At 42.2% G+C, this 14,923-nt stretch overlaps 1 protein-coding gene across 7 annotated transcripts in view; it reads right to left on the reverse strand.

The window, feature by feature from the left end:
- Positions 1 to 14,923, reverse strand: part of LOC118785663 (PTB domain-containing engulfment adapter protein 1) — an 81,128-nt gene that overhangs the window by 11,890 nt on the left and 54,315 nt on the right. For all 7 annotated transcript variants that reach the window (XM_036540500.1, XM_036540494.1, XM_036540499.1 and 4 more), the window contains exons 2-4: positions 10,750 to 10,828; positions 2,063 to 2,124; positions 359 to 430 (exon numbers count right to left, since the gene is read on the reverse strand). In XM_036540500.1, coding sequence (XP_036396393.1) covers positions 359 to 430; positions 2,063 to 2,124; positions 10,750 to 10,828 — 213 coding nt within the window. The remainder of the gene's footprint in view (positions 1 to 358; positions 431 to 2,062; positions 2,125 to 10,749; positions 10,829 to 14,923) is intronic.

Raw genomic sequence — 14,923 nt, forward strand, 5'->3', positions numbered from 1 at the left:
CATACTGACATCCACTCTTTGCTTTGTGACTGCTGGAGCAATAAGAGTGAAAGGCATGACATTTAATCCAATCAGACAGCTACCATATCTGCAGCATATCAAATTAATCTTCCTTGACAATTCTCATATCAAGTTTATATAGGATTCATAAGGGGAAGTTAAAGTTTTTGAACTGAGTATGACTTCCAGTTGGAGTTCATGTTTCAACCAAACGACCACCATCAGCCTCCGATTTCCAAGCTCCCAAAACAAAAAATTAGGAGACGTATTTCATTGTACAGTATGTCGCCTATTACACACTAGCTGTTATAAGGATAACTAAAACTGCACAATGCATACACTGCATTTTGAAACTTACCTTAAGCTTTCTGACTGCATCCCTTACAACCTCTGTGCCCTTAGGTTGATCCACTTCTGTGTTTCCAAGAAACTAAAAAAAAATATGAAGGACTGTTAAATAGCCTAGTTCACACAGGCACAGATAAATGGTTGCACTTAAAATACCTTTACATGAAGGAACACTTTTCACACAGTATTCACTATCCATAGCACATGATTCAATGACTTTAAACATGAAACAAATGTCCATGTTGCAGAAATTAATGCATTTATGCATTATAAACATCAAAAAGAAACACTGATGTCTTAATTGATGAAAGTATCACAGTGTTTTTTCTTCCGGTTTCCATGAGTCATTTTTTTCCCCACAAAACTAACACTACAGTTACTCTCCAAAAGATGGCGTCATTAAGCTTCCAGCGTGCTTCTCCATATGCCCAATTATGTATCTCAAGCTTCAGTGCTGTCAGAGGAACCATGCATTGCCATTCGGCACTAAACAGCGTCTTCAGGATGACAGGCCCCTAATATTAAACTCAGCTTATGTTTCTTAGCGGTTCATCTGAAGAAAAAAAAATATTTCAAACGGACAATACGGTTCAAACAGTATCAGTTTTTGATGATTAATTCAGTTCATTATGTGACATGTCCAGTAACTCTTCACTGGTCAGCAATGTCAACATCAATGCTTTCATGTGACATGGACTGTCCTTCTAGACTCAGACTGTGCTCCCTTGTATTCCTTTGTTCTTCTTTCTTTCTCATTAGTTGTTGTGGCTCTTTAAGTCTCTCTCTTGTACTTTGTCTCCTACAACCAAAAGTGGAAATTCACAGAATCCACCTGGCCCATGGGTATCTCTTCCCCACCCCAGTTTCCAATCCAATTAAATGTACCGCAAAAATCACCATTCAGGGCAAACCTCCTCCCAAAAAAAGCAAGCAGGTCTCACATATATCTGCATTCTGGATGTCCATGGCAGATGCTGCACCCAAGGGCTTGGTTTACAAAGCACAGCCTGTGCTCAATGCGACTGCCAGAAGAGACAGATCTGTGGAACGGGAGGCCCTGCTGCTCGCTCCTGATTACCTCTCCCCATTACACCAGTCTTTAGTCCCCCCCCGGAAAACCACCCTCTCCCCTTTACTCGCTCCAGGCGGACATATCTGTTCCGAATCCCTGGATCGTACAGCACCGCTCGTCAGCACGGCCAGGTGCTGCGTCATAGGTTATCTTTAGAGGAACACATTGAAAAGATACTTTTACAAGTTTTCAAAGCCATTGCTCGGTGTTCAATAAACCAATGAGCAGGTAAAGAGCAACACTCCCACACAAACATCTGTAAAAAAAAAAAAAAAGTAAACGTAAGACATTCTATCACTGCCAATGTTTTCTTGCTGCCATGCAAGCAGCTGTCTCAATAAGTCAGCAAACTTTGACACTGCCAAATTATTAGGAAAGTCTTCAAGGAATTTCCGTCTGCCAAAATCGGCAATTTAGCATTGCCAAAATAATTGCGAAACTCTTCCTTTGGCATTAGCTCCGAGTTTCAGGGTGTAGTCTCATAAACAGGGAGGTGAAAGTCAATGAGTTTGTGACAGTCTGCTAAACAGATCACCAGATATGAGATGATCTTGCAGGGGGAGTCGTCCGCAGTTCCAAAAAAAAAAAAAAAAAAAAAAAAAAGGAAAACAAACAGCGAGAGCAGAAGGGTGTGACACGTACCTTGGCGTTATACGCGATGTAATGTTTCGCCAGTGCGTCTGGAGTGTGCATCCATGATTTATCTGAAAGAAACAGGAGCCGTTTGAGAGCGAGGGAGAACACGCGCAGCGGCAAAAAGGGCAAGCGCCGGCAGCCAGCGCTGTGATTTATGCCGCTGCATGCACCTGAATGAGATGCCCTTTCACCACCACGCATTAAATATGAGAGGTCACCTACCTCATAAGCGTCCTCATAACCTTAATGCAATGCACCCGCAAACACACACAGTTGAAATTAACGTTAAATTCCAGCACTAATTACGCTTAATTCCTTTTGACAAAATGAGGTTGTTCTCGTATTTCGTTTCAGAGCCGCGCCACCGCAGACCTGTGCTGCTTCTGGCCCTCTCTGTGACACGCTGGTGTATCGTGACCAGCCCTGGTGATTTCACTTGCATTAACAGATTCATGTCTACATGTTCTTTCACCTTCCTACAGACCCGGTAGAGATACAGACAATGCAGATTCTCACCTGCTCCACAAACTACTGGAACATTTGGAAACGTCAGGGAAATGGGATAGAATTGTATTTGTGGATTTTAGCTCAGCTTGTAATAGCATTCAGTGGCACATGATTAAGAAATAGAGAATTCCTTAAATAAACGAGGAACAGATTCACTTGACAAAGATAATTTGCAGATAATAAAGTGTGCATTATAATTACTCATTATACATTATAATTGATTCCATTAATAAACAGAAATACTGATAATCCAACGCATGCAAATTCAAAATACATGGATCATGTGATATGGCAACTGTTGATGCAACTTGATGCTTCCGATGAAACTTTTCCTGCCTCAGACATTTCTAATATTTTCCAGATAACTTGGTACTTCCACTTGAGCACTTCAGACACTTTTGATCAAGTGTGACACTTTCCATTTTTTTTAGTTTGATCCCTTACAGCCCACGTCCAAAACAAAGAAAAAGGAAGAAAAACTGAAGACCACTCAATGATTGCTGCTTAAGTATATTGCCGGAGCAAAGCTTCTCCGATGCCACCCCAGGACACCGGCTCCCCCAGCTTGGATTGCAGTGTGGGCTGTGGGTTTAAATCCGACACAGATGCACAGCATAAAAAAATACGCTGAACGAATCTTTCTGCGGGGCACCGAAGGCTGAAGGAGGATGATGTATCTGCCCTCCTCTCAGACAGCACTAAAGAAGCGTAAATTCTCCCTCTTCTAATGCCGGTTGATGGATGCGATACAGGTGGCCCTCCAGACCACGGCATCAGCAAACCGCTCTGATTAATAGAGGCGTCCGCACCCCCGCCCTCAGTACGGAGGCACACGCCGCACCCTCGCTCCACTGGGGCCCGGGTGACACCCGCCAAGCAAGTCAAGAGCGAGATGAAGTACTTTTGCCATGGGACACGTTGGCAAACCGAAGGTCAGCTTGCTCACGTCCTGAATCATCGAGATGACAGCTGAGAGGTTACATGTCGTATTGAGTGTCATTCTGGGACTCTGCTATTTTTAAAGCCAAGGTTTTAGGGAATACAGTTCTCAGGAAAATAAATACTCAATTCTGACGTGCAACATCGCCATGACACTACAGCTGGAGACCACTGCACACACCTGCATTTACAAAAGACTGTCATGGAATGACTGACTCACTTCTTTCAATCTCTAGGCCATTAAGGCATTAGTAGGCAATTAAGTAAAAATAGTGTAGGCTTTACAAAACACATCTGAAACAGGCCACAGATGAGTTCCACATACCTAACAAAGCACGCAATCAAGTCTAAGCCTAATTACAGCCTCTGATTTCTTCACACTGTAACCTTCATGGGACAAACTCCAGGCTTAGTAACCACTGACTCATTGACTCAAGTTCATTATGTGTCCTTACATTCACTCTAAAGAAACAGCCTCCGAGACAACCAGCTCCAAACACAATATATATGGGAACACAGCTTCTGTCTTACAGAGGAAGAAAAGCCTATTTTTTTCCCTCATTTTTAAATGCAGAAATCCAGTAGACTGAAAAGCAATGTCCTTAAGAACGAAGATTTAAAATAACTCCTGGCAGTATCTGCTGCATTCACAGACTGATTTTAATTAAGTTAAGTAATTGAATACATTACAATTCAATAGGAGAAAGCTTTTAAAAAAGCAAAAGGCTAGATTGATAATCCATACAGCGAAGCTACCGGGATTATTTCTCATTTAAGTCAATGTGAAAGGAATGGTGCTTGATTTGCCAGGCTTAAAGACCCATTTTAAAGTCTGGAATGGAGATAAATACAGCTAACCGCAGGCATTTCCACAGCTACATTTTATTTAGAGCGCAAGGCCCCCGCTCCTAGTTTATTATGTTCTACATCTGGTCATCCATCTTCCACCTGCTTATTCAGTCATGCTGGGCTCCTCCGACCCGCCGCCACCCTGTCCTACGGTAAAGGTCAGCGCTGCTCTCCTCTCCGCAGGACACTGAAAGGATGTCTGAAAGGTCAATTTGCAAACGCTACTGTAAATTACATATTTAATTGAACGCTCTTTCAAACCTCGTTCCACAAACGAATACTGATGAGGACTGCAGGCTTGACAAAAAAAAAAAAAAAAAAACCCCACACACAAATTTTGCAACACAGCTCGGTGATGAGAGAGAGAGAGAGAGAGGGAGAGAGAGAGAGAGGGAGAGAGAGAGAATATGTTTGTCGGTATAATGTAATGGCTCTCAACAGCCCTCTCCCACAGCGGCCATGACAGTGAAAAAGCCCTGATCACATGTTGCCCAACGAGACAAGCAGGCATCGCCTCATGTTTGGAAAGTGAGAGAAGGTCACAAGCCACGGAGATTCTGGAAGGTTTTCTCCCACTTTCTCTCTTCTTGTGAAGTGCAATGACGACATTTAAATGCCGGTGTGGGACAAAATTTGAAGGATGCAGAAATCAAACTGCAGTCAACTGCTGAGCAGGACTGCATGGGGCTATACTACCTTATAGCAATAGACAGGAAATATAGGACACTGCCAAAGTAAAGGAAACATCTGAGTAAATGAGGGACACAAAGTATATTGAAAGCAGGTGCGTGCTTACCATCCCATCATGCCTAGGGCCATTTATACAGATGATAGGCAGGCCCAGATGCCCATTATTTTGGCTACCATAGAAGAACAGATCTCAGCAACAGAGGGGTGACTATTGAGGCATGTTTGGCAGGAGTTGATGTTTATTAAGGAACAGAAGTTAAGGTGAAGTTGGCATGGAAGTCTGAGGGAAAGGCATCATCAGCTGGGGGAAACTGTTGTCGAAAGCACACACTCCTGGACCATGATATGCATTGGTTCAAGATGAAAAGCAAAACAGATGAGCAACTATGACTCAGCCAAATGAGAATATCAATCCAGTGCATGACCACGCAGTTTTATAAAGAACAGCCTGCTGAGAACTTCACAGAGAGGGACACTACGGTCGGGCTGCACCAAACCCCTAATTACACAAAAAAATGCACCTTTGCAATTAAAGTAGTGCAAAAAGCACAGCCAGTGGTCTACTGAGCAGAGGGGAAAAAGGCACATGGTTAGATGAATAATCCTTTACCCTGTTCTCAACAAGCGGACAAGTGCAAAAGAAACCGACAGGCCTGATTGCTTGTTTCCCCTGGTGAAGGATTCTGGCGGCTCTGTTACGGTGCGGGGTGCATTCTTCTGGCATGGTTTGGATCCACTCAACCCCTTCAGAGGGCAAGGTAAATACCACTAAATACAGTTCTGAGTGATCACCTTCATCCTGAGGTGAAGCATTCCTATACTTCTGGGAGTGGTATCTTCCAGAATGACAGCAACCCAATCCACAGGGTATAATTGGTCACTGAAAGGTTTGATGAGCATTAAAATGATGTAAACCATATTCCATGGCTGCCCCAGTCACCAGAGATGAACCCAATTGAAAACTTACGCGAGATTCTGGAGCGGAGCCTAAGACAGCATTTTCCACCACCGTCAACAAAACGCCAAGTGATGGAATTTCTTTCGGAAGAATGGTGTCACGTCCCTCCAGCAGAGTTCCAGACACTTGCAGAATCTATGCCAAGGCACACCGAGGCAGTTCTGGCAGCTCACTTTGGCCCAACGCCCTATTAAGGCGCTGTGTGGGCGTTCCCCTGTTTTGGCAGTTATCTATATGTATGTGTGTATGTGTGAACGTATGTGTGTGTGTGTGTATGTGAGAACGTGTGTGTATGTATGTACGTATGAATTTCAATACTTTTCTTGAATTGTCTGAATTGAGGGGGGACTGACCCCCTTGTACCTGGGTGCAGCTGTCTCCATAAGTAGTCCTGGTAAAGATGTGATATTTTACTGTTCTTCCTTGCAAGCTACTAGATTAAAGGGGCTTAGATTTCAGAGGGCTTAGATGATCACTCTGTAAGTGAGCAGCTTCAGCCAGGCCACTTCTCCCAAGCTAAGGTTTCCATTTTACTGCAGGTAGCAGCTCAATCATACCTCGGTGTGAGTGGCTGTCCCCCAATCCTGCCGTTATGGAGCACAGGGCAGCTGGCTCACTCTGCTGTATTTTAAGGCAGATCCATCTTAAGACAAGTATAAATGGGCACCAAAGTTATACACTGCCTTTCTGTACTCATACCCTAATACTATACTAATACATAATCAACAACTAATCAAACTCTTACTAATACTATGCACTAAACTAGCACTGCTCTCTAGGAAGTGATGGAAGCAATTCATGAATTGACAGGCAGATGATATTGGCACAGTAATGCGATTTTCCAACTGTCACACAAAGGGCTGTTTCCTCTCTCCCTTCCACCAGCAGTGTCCTGCTATAGCACTCATCCTCTACACAGCGTTGAAGAGCAGAGATTTTTGAAGCACCCGTTTCAAAAAAGATGCAGTATCAGAGCACAGAACGCTCTGAACCCGGCTCTCTGACCACAGAGAGCGCTTTATTACATGTTTTATGGTACGCCTGGCGCACTGCAGGCATGCTCCAAACATATTAAAATGCTTCTATTACCTCTGCATCTAATTTTCCTCCCGAGTGGCTTTACCTGCTGTCATTAGAATGACAAGCAGAATGCTTTGCATAGGGTTTACGGTATGTTTCTGAGCCATCTATTGCATCACTGACAGTTAAAAAAGCCCCTGCTATCATTACACATAATGCAGATTTAAACCTGTTGAGACCTACGGCGTTTTAGACGTAGGCTACAATAATGATATAGCCGTACTGTGCAACATGGGGTTTGCACTCAGCAGCTGAATATCTGATGCCTGCATCCGATTTACCCCTGCATGCCTGTACTCCTCTATGTATGTCACACACTGTTCTTCTTCCACTTCCCTTCAGACCTTGAGCGGAGCTATTGTTCTGCAAGAGTTAATTTTAGCATACAGTATATGGCATTTGTCAAAGAACACTAATTGATTGTCTGGAGAGTTGCCCCACAAAGGTTAATCAAACGTTACCATGGATATAACTCAACCTCATAGGCAGCTGACTCATCCACTCCTCACGCTACACTTAAAAAGGGGTCTGAATAACCGTGCAGCCGTCTGCGTTTCTGCCGCGCTTGACCTCCAGCGTTCCGCATCAGCGGGAACCGCAGACTGGATCATTACATGGCAGTTTTACCCCACACAATCACATGTGATGACTCTGGGGAAAAGAAAAAAAAAACACAAAACAAACAAACAACAGAAAACCACAGCTCTACAGCCGGTACCCACCGCTGCAGCGCCTGCTGGTTGGGATAAACTCTGCCAGCACTACGGGGCAATCAGGCTGGCAGTGCCTGAGGCGGGCCTATTGCTGCCATTAATAAAACATCACTCAGGATAGATGCCATAATCTTATTAACAGCCTCCGAAAAACAGGATTTACAATTAAAGTTGCCCTATATACGGCGCTGTCATAAGAACCCCCGCAACCAAAGCGTTTAGACACGCAATCCCGTTTCCGGCTCTTAACGCAAGGGTTTGTAGGAGATGAAGAGTGTGGAAAGTAAGACGCCTGTGCACCTGAAACGTGAGCGACCGAGCTTCCCGGCCTTTTCATGTCAGCCCTGCGTGATTCCAAACATCGCTCCGCTTTCACTGGGCATTAAATCAAAGGCAACACTGCCATTAAAAATGTCCTGTGTCTGCTAATGCGATACATGAGCCTGGAACACACTCGATGAATATTATTTGTGCCCAATTACTTCTTTGTGATCAGAGGAAGGCAGACAGTGGCTCTAGCTTGTGGATTAAAGAATCTGCCACATGACCTGCAGACACAGGATGAAAGACGAACATCCAATTTGAAGTGTCTCATGTTGCAGTAAATTTATGTATTTATTTTGCAAAGGATGGTCTATACTCTTCCATACCACAACACAATAAAAGATGGAAGAAATTCACAGGACAAAAAGAGAACAAGTATATAATTATTTACGATTATATACTGTATGTGATGTCTTTTGAGACACTGCCATCTAATAAACCAATACTTGTTTTCATATGTAGAAATTACAAATTTGTAAGCTGACAAAAACAGAGTATGATATAAACTTTCATGTTATATCCATATAAATATACTTTCAGACTTTCAGGTTCAAACTTTCTGGTTTCTGTATTTACCTCCTTAATGAGAAATGAAATGAAACATTTCAGTGTCAAACTGTTTCAGAGATTCAGCCATTGGTCACCCGAAGTGAAGATGTTGCAAGCATTGTAATTACCAAAGCAATGAGGGCCTGAAATAAGCTTTGGATCAAACTGCACGGACACTGAAAAATGGTCTTAGAGGGATTTAAAATGTTCCATCTTCCAGATGGGTTTCCAAGAGTGAAGAACTCAAAATACATGGGCAAAATGGCCCCTAGCTGGGATATGTATCAAAAGAAAATATAACAGGAAATTCTCTCAAGGACACAAGATTGAGTGCATTACTGACCAAATGTAACAGTGAACTGAAAGATTCCTTGAACAATATATCTCTCTCTCTCTCTTTATTATACACATATTTTGTTTTGTTTTGTTTTCTTCAGCCAATCTGAACGAAATGCTCTAATTATTATGTAAACTGAATAGTATTTCTTTATTCTCTGAGAAAATATCACGTCTGAAAGTCAACCTTCTAATGGCCACTGGTCTACTTGGCTGTGACTAGCCTACATACTGTACAGTGACAGAAAAACTATTATTTACATATTGATTTGATCTCAATACTCCTAAATAACAGGTATGGTACTGTAATACTAAAATACTTTAACGTTCTGTATGTCATGAAGTTGTTGGGTACTTTCCTGTCCTTTGTAGTTAGTATGACACTGATAGTAAAGTCAATTGGTAAATGAGTGAGTTTGTAGAAGTATATCCCAAAAACTATGAATCTAGGTCTGTTGTGTTAAAGTAGGACAGTACTGAAGGTTCATTAACTACATATATATGTATAGCTATGTAATGCATGTTAGCCAACAAGTTATGATGCATAGTTTCCATGTAAAACAATTAACTATTTTCTTCTTTCTCAACACATGACATTTCAAGAACATTAAGAGCATGTATCATCCAGATAAATCTCTGTGCAGGGGAAATGTGCTTGAGGAAAGGAAAAATCATGGCATAACCACAACAAATAAGGGTTACAATGGCAGTGATGACAGAAATCATCTTTCAGTTGCACTGTAATTTAATCCTGCATGCTTAGTATTAAATATTGAACAAATGTAACAATGATTCTATGCATGCAGACTACCAGGCTTAGAAATGCGCACTGCTGTGAGCTAATCAACGCAAAATGGCACAGCACTCCATTCAGCTTTATTCTTTCCACTCCGCTCCCCACTGACGATTGGTTTTATGCAATTGCATAATGAACGCTCTGCTCAAAGCCATCTATGTATTTCCCCAGCAAGAAGTCAGCTGTGTTTATAGAGAGCCTGGAAAAGCTTTGTACCACAGTCAGAGGCATTAATGCGCCTTTATGTAGGATGACTTCATCCCTGGAGATGCTTTAAATAGCTGTACACAATCAAAGGGCACATGGCTGTGTATGGTGTCTGTATGGAGCTCCTTGTGTGAGTGAGCACATTAGTGCGAGGCAGAGAATGGCAGGCAGAAAGTGTGCTTGAATGAACACAAAAGTAATATGTACGTGTTTCTACAAACAAAATTCACAATTTTTACCACTATCAACCAAAAACAAAAGTATGTTTGCGAAGAATGCATTAAATTAAATTACTGGGAAAGAGGAAAAAAAATACTAACGGCAAACAGCAATCCTCAGATGTTTGTAGGAAGAATGCCGTTCACTATCGGTAATGAAAGCAGATCTTTGCTGAGAGAAGAAATCTGTCTTCAGTGATTTCTGTCTTTATCTTTCCAATAAGCGTCTGACAGGGCAGTGGGACCGATAATGCAAGATTATCACCAGAGCAGAGCAGCCGGGTCCTAAAACGGTCTCCACAGGACCGCGGGGGCCTATCACATTAGGAATCCACTGGCTCCTCTGGGAGGGGGGAGCGGGACAGATGGTGATAGATTCGTCTGGCTTTCGGGAGGACAATGGCGAGGAGGAGCCAGACTACCCGGCGAGCCGCGTAACCGCAGCGGCATTGTGGGAGATGGCAGAGAGTACGCAAAGGCAGGGCAGGGGCACAAAGGAAAGAAAAATGGAGGACGTGAGCTTTTACCTTTTTTCCTGTTAAAAGCGCGATTCATGCTGGAAAACTGCGTCTCCCTCGGCTTCCCTGCGATGCGCAGCAGCTCCACCTACACAGTGAAAAGAGCGTGTGATTGGTGCTCGCTGTCCCCCCCCACCCCCCCAAAGTTTCCCCATACAAAATCAGGAAAATCATCACAAAAACTTTTCTTTCTCCCCCCCTCCCTCTCTTTCTGCACATGAATTGCTTTCTTTCTTTACACACAAAAAATTCAGTGTTCCAAAAGTTTCTCCCTCAGCATTTTATTTTGGCAGAATTCAAAAGTCTAACAAAAAAAAAAAAGTTCATGCAGAGTTTTCTGTGATAGGTCTGAAATTTGTGCGAGGGTAAAAAAAAAATATTTTATGCTTTATTTATTGTAAAATAAACACAGATACTGAAGATATTTAATGTTTTCTAAGAGTAAGAAAAGCTGGCGAGGGTGAAAATATTCAGATGAAATATTGGACACATACAGTATACTGTATATACTCTGTTAGGGTTCCCTTTCATTTCAAACAAGTTTAATTTAAAATATGTCTGTTAAAAAATAGCTTTTTTACAGCACCAGTTGAAAACATACAGTAGATTTCTTTTCTTGGCAGCAAGAGAAAAAAGACAAAATACTCTGAAGGTTAACATTCCAGCAGAAGAGAAGCAACAGGCCAGGGTAAAAGTGTGCCAGTGAGTTAACTAAAGGTCCACACAGGACTGAACCTGAAACCCAAGCCTGATTATGCTAAGGCTAATGATACTAATTACAAAATTGTAATAAGGAAACCGAATCAATTTACCATCCAGCACCTTATATATACCAATATTATTTTACCAAAACCTCTCTTTTTCAGTAAAATAGTGCACTCAGTGAAAGATCCAAAGGAGACACTGAATCGCAGCTTAACAAATGAACAATATGGTCCGTCCTTGTTGGGACATAATGGTGAATAATGGCTGTACATTAAAAAAACATATAAGAATCTGAACACTCAGCTCAACAGTTCAACAGAATAAACAGTCCTTTTCTTGAAAATGGAGTGGAAATAAATTTTTCTACTCTAAATAAGTAAACAGCAGTAATCCTCCATTCAAGCCTGATACGCTCAGTAGCTTTGAAAACGTTAATTCCTCTTGTGTATGTCATTCATTCAAAATGAGATTTTAACCCACATTTCAGACAGCAGCACATTCAAAAGCTGATATCCAGAGAGGCTGAGCTTGACCCGACCCGACCCCAAATGCTATGACGCGATTACAGGCCCGAATCAGCCCAAACCTGACCTGTTTCATCGTGTCCCATCAGGTTCAGGTCGGGTTACAGGTTACACACATGTGAAGTGCATGTGTGTACTAATACATCGCCCTCTGACAACACCCATGTGACATGGTCTGAAGCCGCTATAGGCTGAATCACACACTTAGTGGCTTTCTCCAAGATCTGAAAAATACCTTCTGACTGGTACATTCTGGTTTGTTCAGTACAACATGTATCTAATCCCCATCACTCAAAACAAAAAAAGAGAATAAAAGAGAATATTTGATAAGCTGTGAGGTAAGATAATTTTTTAAACCAGCCATTAAAATGATCTAACACATAAAGTATTGGTATTACTACATTTTTTAGAGTGCAATTTCAAAACCCATTCTCTGAGGTCATTAACTGCCAATGAGAGACAACCAGCTACTCATACTAGACACTGTCCTGTAATAGGTCTATCAATCTCTAGTATTCCTTTCATCAAAGATCCCCTTAAAGAACTTACAGAAAAAGAAAAAGACAAAAGGAAGCAGTGCTGTTCAGGACACTGATAGCGTACTAAATAATTACATATCCAATTTCCTCTCTCTCTTAGACTCTGCTCCAAACTTATTCCATTCTTCTGTAGCAGTGGGTCGATTCAGTTTAAGGGAAAATCAGGCTAAAGAAGCAGTACTTTTTTTTTTTCCCCTTTAGCTTTTTGGAACTTGACAAGAAAGAGAATAGACAGGTATATAAGAAGTACTCAATCAATCATGTAATGACGTTTCTGGTGACACAATATCATAAGTAATGAATATACATGGAACACATGATTCATGCACAGTGATGGCGATTGCACATATTACTCTTGCCTTCCACGCGCTCCATTCGGTAATGCAGAGGACCCACGGGTTTACGGCTGAGAGTGACTCTTTAATTAAGATGCTTTATCATTTTCACAAGAGCCGGTACACCTGAATTCTGTCCCTTTCAATGCCCAGGACAAAGCGGTTCATTCATTAGTCATGTGAAACTTCACCAGGGGGAAGAGAATATGTTATCACAGGTGAAGGCTGTGCTGAATAAAAACCCTCATTACCAACAGATGATGTATGCAAAACGGAAACCTTTCTCAAAAGAGTTTAACTATTTAACTGAAGTCATTAAAGTCTATTCAGTAAAGAACAATCCAACTTTTGGGAAATCAATCAAGCCCTGAATTGTTATTACCAAACCCGCCTCTGATTGAGTGAACAGATAGAAGCAAGTCTCACCTGATTGGTCGGGGATTGCAGGTTGATATGGTGATATGTAAATGGATTCTGGGTATATACTGTGCGCCAGCTGCCTTGGACACATTGCCACAGGTGTTTACTTTACACACCTGTATGGGACCTGCCACATCACCTGCCCTCTCTTCAAAAGGATCTGCCAGCCCTCAGTCTGCGGTTGAGTAGGAGGGAGGAGGGATGTGCAGAACGGGCAGGAGAGCAATAACGCATTTTTCGCAGTGAATTACTGTCATACAGACCTGACTACACATCCTGATGTGCATTAAGCCTCTGACTGGACAGCTATCTGATTGAAAGCCTGACCCTGTCTGGAGGCGGAAAGTGCCCGATTCCGTGACTCCCTCTGACTCTTCTGCCCCGGTTCCGTCTCGTGGTCGAGTTTGCACAAAAAAAAACGGTCAAGTCTGTGGGAAGACGGTCTTTATTGCCTGTCATCCTTGGTTTCTTTCTCTGGAACTTTTGTTTACTGAAGCTGTTTCCCTGAGTTCAGAATTCACTCTGTGGTTTGTGTCTCTGTTACAGAATGTCTGCTAATCTTACATCACCCACCCTGACCTGGTAACCAATCAATTACACAAACTAAACCGCAGGAATTCTTCAAACTGTCCACTTTTTGTATCACAAAATAGACATGTTTTCACTGCATTATCTTTTTAAAATAGGTCTGAATGTTTACCCTGCACCTTACCGCTAGTAATCGACTAAACAATAAAACAACAAACTCACACAATGGAAAATGCCACTACTTGGATTGTGGTGTTTCTAAATGACAATAAGAGGCCAGCGCAGATGGGTTGCTCTTTTTTTTGCTTCTTCACCAATAAAAGAACCCCACATTTTCTAAGTGGAACACCATTATCACAACATAAATAAATATTGGTTACTTTCTCATACACAGGATGGTCCCGACAGATGATGATGTTAATGTCTCTGTTCTGTCAGACGCCTTCATAAGGACTATAAAGCGTCGTCTTGCTCATTATTTTGCAGCGAACTACAGCTCATGTAACATCTAAACTCCAAAGCAGGACACCCATGTAGGACACAGACATACTCCTCTTCACTACTGCTTGGTGATAAAACCAATGTTCTGCCACTGATAATGGCTTTCTCCATTCATTTATCCACCTATCTATTTGTTCTTACAACTGTGAAAAAAAGACCATTTTCAGATTTTAATTTTGCTAAAAACAGGAATTACAGCAGACACCAGCCAGACTCGAGTTGTGAGTTTTAGTAGTAACCTTCACTGTTGTGCAGCTGGGAGCACAGACACCTCCACACCCCTCACCCCCCACCCTTCCTTGTAATGGAAAAGTTCAACTTCAATTTGTTTTTCAAAGTAGAAAAGGGCAAAGGAGACAGAGGTGCGATTTGTGCCAATTTCTCTCAATGAATTTGAGACTAAGTAACCGAACAATTCATGCAAGCGCAGGCGTCCTCGGCCGACACCACGTCCAAGAGGAGGCAAGCGGTAATCTGGGCTGCGCTCTGCCCTCCACGGCCAGACTGAGAGCAAAGTCCTGCTGTTTCCCTGTCTCTGCTATGGAATAAAAAAGAGAGCACAGGCAAAATGCGAGAAATTAAAGTGTACAGGATCTGTGTATGTACAGGATCGCACAACATCTAATCCTAA

The sequence above is a fragment of the Megalops cyprinoides genome, chromosome 11, assembly GCF_013368585.1.
Source record: "Megalops cyprinoides isolate fMegCyp1 chromosome 11, fMegCyp1.pri, whole genome shotgun sequence".
Taxonomy (NCBI): domain Eukaryota; kingdom Metazoa; phylum Chordata; class Actinopteri; order Elopiformes; family Megalopidae; genus Megalops; species Megalops cyprinoides.